The sequence below is a fragment of the Montipora foliosa genome, chromosome 6 (assembly GCF_036669935.1).
Source record: "Montipora foliosa isolate CH-2021 chromosome 6, ASM3666993v2, whole genome shotgun sequence".
Taxonomy (NCBI): Eukaryota; Metazoa; Cnidaria; class Anthozoa; order Scleractinia; family Acroporidae; genus Montipora; species Montipora foliosa.
The window spans coordinates 53,592,097-53,599,596 of record NC_090874.1 but is presented as its reverse complement, the minus strand read 5'-3'; the positions used below and the strand labels follow the sequence as shown (position 1 = coordinate 53,599,596).

The window sequence follows — 7,500 nt, the reverse complement described above, 5'->3', positions numbered from 1 at the left end:
ACTACTATTTTTCAAAAAGATGTAATTGGGATGTTGTCTCGAGGATACTCGGGAAAGAATTGGAACCGTGTACTTGTTCGGATCATAGTTAGTGGATAGGCCACGGAAAAATCTTGTAGATTTCATAGGCACTGTAGCATAATATTTGCTATAAAACTTCTCTAGGCTTCCATTCTTTAAGAAGTCATCATACAATGTTTTTAAAACAGAGAACTCATCAGTGCCTTCTAGGAGCGGCTGATATTTGTAGCTATTTAGTTCACTCCTCAAACTTTCTGCAAAGACTTCGGATGCGTTTATATTACGAACTGCTCCGGGCACGATTTCTTCAAGAAGGCTTGAGCTGAAAGGCAGCAGCGATGATTCACTTCCAGAACGACTGTGTTTAGCAACTCAGTCTGTGTCTCTCATAACCACCTCTTGTCTTGTACTTTTTGCCACAATCCTGACAAACAATTTCTTGCTTTTGGGCCTATAAATTAATAAAGAAAATCAAAACTTAAATACGGCACTTCTTCCACTATCTCTTTCTACGTAGTAAGCTAGAGCGAAGTTTGTTTACAACTGTAAAACGGATTCACGATCCCAAATTAGCACAAATTAAACTTACCTCACTAACTGTTGATGTAAACTGCTCCTCCATTTCTTCGTCTTCTTCCAGAATGTCTAAAATCGTCTCCCCATACGAAAAGTTCGTCTGCGCTGTCCGCCATATTGTTTTCGAGTGTGCACTTCGCGATCACGTGACTGGTACCTTCAACCTTTCTTTTCTTTCTTCAAGCCCGTTCTTTTGTTTAACCCTTAGAAGTTCGCCGGCTTTCATAACCAGTCTCCCTCCACTAACTATGTTCGGATACTCTACTTCCCTGATCTGCTTGGACTGCAATTGTCGAAAAGAGGCATTCTCCCATAACGCTTCATGGTTATTAACCTCGCTTTGCGAAGGCTACAAAGTGTCTCACGTTTGACTGAACTTACGATAAAAGCCCGAATATTGAGAACTCTTTCCATCGTATTGTAAGAGCAGTCTGAAAATCATCCGTTCGAATCCTGCTATCGCAGACGGTAAATGGACCAATCTGCTTAAAAAAAATACATAATCGGCAAAAGCACACAGGAAAAAAACAGGTTGATGGGTTGACTTGTTTTTGTCAGTTTCTGCCTCATTGACTAAACGGGCGCTACATTTGACATTTGAACTCTATCGACGTCATAAAGATCGCAAATGTTACTCCTTCAGTGTTTAATTTTAGAGGATTTTAAAGTTGGCTTTTCTTAACCTAAAGTGTTCTAGAACAAAACCACTGTTAGAGGGAGGTAGAGGAAGCTTCCTTATGACTTATTTGATCGATTTAGCGGTAAACATTAATTGAACTTCAATATACCTAAAAAAGGTAAACATGATATTGGGTTTTACAGCCCATTCCTTGTTTGAGTCAATTTAGCAGCAAACCGTCTTAGTATTGCTGCTGTGGTTTTTCGATAAAGACGTTTAAAAGCACTTAATCATAACTTCAGAAGTGTTTTTTGAACAACACAATGACATCGAACTTTCACCTCCTCGACTACCGGATTGTTTTCGTCAAAACAAATCCACCGTGACGTCAAACTATTGGCATCTGCTTCGGAGGCAAGAAGCAAGTTCTTCCTTGTTTTGATCATTGGCAATCAATACATGCAGTGTCACAAATGCAGGCGGAAACGAATAGCTGGTCTGTTTCAATTGTTTACTTAACATTTTTAGGTAGGTTAAGTACAAAATTGTTCATGTTTCTTGTAGCAATGTAATCTTTTTTAAAAATAGAGTACAACAAGCCAAAGTATGGGAATTCGTTTAAGGTTCATGCCAGAGAAATTCTTTTTTTCTTAAAACTGGCACGTAACGTTAACCCAAGATACTGGGATTTTATCATGTGTTTTTTCTAAGTTTATGTAAGCCTTACATATCTGCAAAACAACTTAAAACACTCTGTCATTTAAAAATGGACTTGATTATCGAAATCTGGACTGTCCATTTTGGTGAAAGTTCTGTGCGAATTTGCACACTTAATACGAGAAGTTCTCTGCTTGCTTTGTTTTTCACATACTTGTTGTTCTCTTCCGTCTCTTTCTCATGCTTTCCATATACACCTGAAAAAAATGGTCTTTTTAAAATTAAATTTACGCATATCTTAACTAAAGCTCTATTTAGGCTTTTGAAGTATGTATCAAACATGTTCACTTTTCAAAGCGTTTTCTTCATATTGTTCCCCCACAATTCTTATACTCACTTACATGCAGCTTTTAGCCTGTCGCGTACCTTGTCCATTTTATTAGATCTCGCATACCATTTTTTTAAGCGCCAAAAACCTCAAGACAAATTCAGTAAAAGTTGAGCTCGTGTGGAAGAATTATAGGAAATAAATTATATTTCTTCATCAATGAAAAGGCGCTTATATTAAAATCGTAAAGGGGAATGTCACAGTCTTACTGGATATCAGGTAAGGATGTGTTTTGTCAGAGCCTAGTTATGTATACCAAAGGTTGTGAGGTATGGATGTTAGACCAAAGTCTCTGAGGTATGGATGTTATACCACGGGCTCTGAGGTATGGATGTTATACCCCTATGCATGTTGGCAGATTTTTTTTTTTCATGTGATGAATAGACAACATGAAAAAGGAACCGACTCATTTCTCACCGTCGGAATTCAGATAACAAAATTGAGGAGAGTTATCTTACATGCGAAACATTTTGCGGTTGCCAAGTTTGCCGCCCAGGAAAAGCCAATTTTTCTACTGCCAAACATTTGATCAATTGCAACCGTGATGGAGGAACACTCGCTGTTAACAAGCGAAGAGGACCTTCAAATGGCCTCAAATACGGGCTGTACGGATGATCATAGTGATGTGAATCAGTCATGTGAGGAGCTCTCATTGATTTCTGAAGACGATGAGTCCTCGAAGTGGGGGAATTATTGTCAAGTTAGCCAGGTCATTCCGTGGAGGAAGTCAGTCCCAACCGTCTAAAATAAAAAGCGCATCTGAAGAATTAGATAGTGGCTAGCGACGACCAACAGTCACCTAGATATTGCGAATCAGGGAAAAGAAAGCGTGATCCGTTTCCTTTAGTAGCAGAAGTGCCATTAGCTGAAGCAGGCGGTAACAGTGACTCTTGCAGTAGTAGCTCCAACACAAAATGTATCCTTTCACCTTACCATAAAAATTGAGCTAACATCTGTCATAATAAACACCATGTTTTTCGCCATCTTGCCTAAGTGATAAAATTAAAACCATGCAAAAGGAGCTTCCGTAAGAAAGTATCGATTCCTGTATATGAAAATGAGTATTTTACGTAAGGTGAAAATAAAGTATGTGAACAATCCGCAAAAAAGATAATTGGCCGGCTCAAAATCATGGACTTTTTTTAAAATTAAATTATATATTCCACACACACACACACATAAAATACAAACAACTTAAGGCCTGGCCAAACGCTCGCAACATTTCAACACAACATCTTGCAACATTGTTGCAGCCGGGATGTTGCCACATTTGTTGATCAGGCTGGCCAAACGCACGCAACATTCTCAACATTTTCAACCCAACATGTCAATGTTTATGTGCCCCAGCCTCCTGACGAGCAACAAGTGGACCTAGCGCGCGCGTTTTTGAGACGCGGACGGCAACCGGAAGTGAGCTGTTTTCCCTTTTAACTTGTCTTCACACAACCACATTAACATTGCCAAGTATCTTTTCTCCATTAGAGATGATTAGTATAAAAATGTGGGAGACACCACTGTCCTGGAAAACGGAATGTTCTCTTCCGGTTGCCGTCCGCGTCTCAAAAACGCGCGTGCTTAAACTCCCTAATGTTGCGTGAACGCGGCCAAACGAGTACAGCATCATGCAACATCCAAAACGTTGCACGAAAAATTTGCCCAACAATGTTGCAAGATGTTGCGTTGAAACTTTGCGAGCGTTTGGCCAGGCCTTTACTTACGAGAAAGACTTACCTACATATTTACAGTAAAACAGTATACGTTACCCCCCATACTGAAAAGGAAATCAAAGCATTAACGTTCAAGGGCTGTCGGTTGCAAGCCTGTTGCGAAAAGGCAGTGAAGGATTTATTGCTCTAGGGACTTATCAAAATCAAAGAAGCAAGAAAAAAGAGGGGTTTTCTAAATTAAAGTTTTCAGTAATACCCACTTCGTTTGTAAATTGCCCGCAGCCTTTTGTTCAAATAGATACATCGACTTAAGATATCTGAAAAAGCCTTCTCCTTTGGTAGCGTGTTTGGTATTGTTTTTACAAACCCTGATATAATGTCTTGCTAAAACAAGGCAAAAATTCATTTGGCAATGATTTTTGGAGGCATCTGGCATCAAACCTAATGCTATAAGAAGATTAAATTGGTAGTTTTCTGGAATAATCTGAGACGAAATAAAACGTTGTATTAAGAGAGTACAAAAAGCGGTCACTTTGGGACAGGATCAAAAGAGGTGACTAAGTTTTTATGGTTCATCTTTGCAAAATGAGCAGTTTGGGTCGTCTTGTAGGCCAATTTTAACTAAGAATTCGTTAGTTGCTATTCGTCTCTGCAGAATCTTGAACAGGCATTCAACAAGTTTTGTGCTTGTACTGTACTTAAAAGCTAGTTGGTAAGTTTCATGCCACGTAATACATTTTTCGTCTTCTATGCCATATTCCATTACCCATTTCTGCTGAGCCTGCCCAGGAGATACAATATTCCTTGATATAAGTTTTGTGTAAACTAGTTTCTTTGCTTTTTGAGCTTTCAGTAGTTTAGTTAAAAAGCTTTCATACTTGTTTTTAGGATCATTGGTTGCAAAGCTGTTTTGGTGTGTTTTCCATAGAAGTTTAATTGTAGACAAAATTCCGCAGTACTTGAGAGACAGGGCAAACTGTTATTCCGTACCTAGTCTGCAATTCTGTGAGAGAAAGAAGGTTATTGGAATCGTCGATCCTTAATTCAAATGTTTCACCATTGTAATACCAGCACAATGCCACTCAGGGTAGTAAACGGGGCGGTTGTCAATTCTACTCAACGAATTATACCACAAGCTTTGGTTGAAAAAGTGATTCTCTGAAACTAATCGGTCTCCGAAATTAATTTCTGCCCAAATTTTCAGAACTTCACTAATGAAGCTATCTTGAGATTGAAGAATATTTTTGGAGTCATTTGGGTTAAGGTTGCCAGTAAGAGCTGTTTTTTCCGCCGAAAGCCTTTAACTCAAGATCAAAGAAACGTTTCCATTTGGCTCGGTTTTCTGCATCCAATTTTTTTTTTCATCCAGGTGGCTTTCAAGGATTTACTAAAAGAGACAATATCTATCATTTTAAGGCCCCCGTTTGGATAGTCATTAAAGATAGTGTTTCGCTTAATTTTGTTTCCTTTTCCATTCCAGAGGAAGGTGAAAAAAAGTTTGTTTACTTCTTTAACTCATTTCATTTTATAGCCTTTACATTTAAAAGTGATAAAACATAAACAAGTTGCGAGACAACAAGGCTTTTAAGTACTGCTATTTTACCCATTAGTGTCAGTCTGCGGTATTTTCAGCTGCTTAATATATTCCTGACCTTTTCAAGTTTTTCGTCATAATTTAAATTACTGGTTCCCTCCGGGTGAACTGAAAGCCAAACTCGTAGAGTTTTCACTTTGTATTTTGGTCATTTAAAATTCCTCTCGGGAACATAATTATCACTGCTTCTATCGTGTCAAAAGCTTTTCAAAATCAAACAAAAGTAGTCCTGGTATATTTTTTTCTTTTGCATAACAAATGGTACTTTGTAATAGTCTGATGTTTTCACCGCCTATGAATCTGCCTTTTATAAAGCCAGTTTGGTCGCTGTTTATTAGATTAGGAAGAAAAATGTTTGATCGGCCAGCAATTGCCTTAGCTGCTATAATTTTTATAGTCGCAATTAAGCTTGATCAAGATCAAGTGTTTTAAGCTAGGGTGGCTTAAAGTAGTTTCAACACTTAGAAGACACTCTCTTTAGATCGAATGACGCCACAACACTGTATCACGTCAATGTGTCACGTAACACGAATCTTAAGGTACTATGTGAAACACCGATAATTTCTAAACAAGATGTGATCATTATTGTGATGTAATAAGTTACGGGAAAGCTCAGCAAAAACATCCCATATTTTGGATTTAGTTACTCATATCTCAAAAACGAACTCGGTGACCCCCCTTTTTTATTGCTGAAAAGTGATAAGATGGCCACGATGAAACTTTCGGCAAAGTTTAAAAGAACAGTGTACAGCATATTCAGATCCACTTTATAAAAATCACAGAATTAAGGTGGCTCTGAATCCGTTTCAGATAAATTTTTAAAACTTTGCAGGAAGTTTCATCTTGCCCTTCTGAGTACCTTTCAGAAATAAAAAATTGGGGGTCACCGTCTTCGTTTTTAAGATATAAGGATCTAAAGACAAAATAAAAGGTGTTTTTAAAGGGCTTGCCCGTTGCCACGGTGACATATTACGTCACAATAATGACTGTATCTTGTTCATATGGTACCACAATATTGCTAATCCATGATACACCGTTGTGGTGCCGATCCTTCCAATGAGAACGTTCCAGTTCTTTTACGCAGAATTGTTATTTTGCAAATCTAAACAAGATCTTGCACTTTGATTTTCTTTACTATGTTTCGATGCGATAACATTTGAATGTATTCTCTTTCATTTTCTTTCATTCTCAAACAGTCCTAAACTTTCTGCTATGTGTGAAAGCACAGTGCGATCCGAATGGTGTGTCTCTCACTGGTTCGAACGGCAGTTTTTCCAGTCCAAACTATCCATCTGATTATCCAAACAGCGAGACTTGTCGATGGATAATTTCTGTTTCGCAAGGTTCTCGAATCCGGCTCGATTTCACGACATTTATTTTGGAAACCTGTTTGGTGTCTTGTTCGTGTGATCACGTCATAATAAGGGATGGCAGCGCTGACAATTCGCCAAAGTTGGGAGAATTTTGCGGGAACAACAGACCTCCGCCAACGTATTCAAGTGGAAGTGACATGTGGGTGGAATTTGACAGTGATCGAACATTTAACGACCAAGGGTTTTTAGCGACATACACTGCTATTGGTGAGTACCTAGGAACAGTGTGGCTTTAACGAGGCTCGAAAGGGTTTCCGCGGAGGAGAGGACAAAACGCAGAGTCCTACTTCATGGAGTACCCTATGGAGTACCTAAATGGAGTACCCTTCAAAATCATTTATTGGTCAAATTGAATACTTTATCAACATGGTGAGGCATTTAGATGCACGTACCTTTATTTATTTCGAGCTTTGCAGCTCTCTGATTGCTACAGATGGATTCAGTTCACGAATTGGCCGCCATCTTGAAATTTCGTAGGTATTTCATATATCCCTTATCGTAGTGTATTTATTTTTTTGTGAATTTAGACAAATATTCATACAGACCCTTAAGCCCTGTATACCCATATAGGCCCGTGTATGCTCATAATATACCCATGCATACCC

General features: G+C 38.5%; 1 protein-coding gene across 1 annotated transcript; it reads left to right on the top strand.

The window, feature by feature from the left end:
* Nucleotides 1-2,805: 2,805 nt before the first annotated feature.
* On the top strand, nt 2,806-7,131 carry LOC138005769 (bone morphogenetic protein 1 homolog). The gene is made up of 2 exons (XM_068851949.1): nt 2,806-2,899; nt 6,719-7,131. The coding sequence occupies exons 1-2, from the start codon at nt 2,806-2,808 to the stop codon at nt 7,129-7,131; spliced, it is 507 nt and encodes a 168-aa protein (XP_068708050.1).
* The last annotated feature ends 369 nt before the right edge of the window (nt 7,132-7,500 follow it).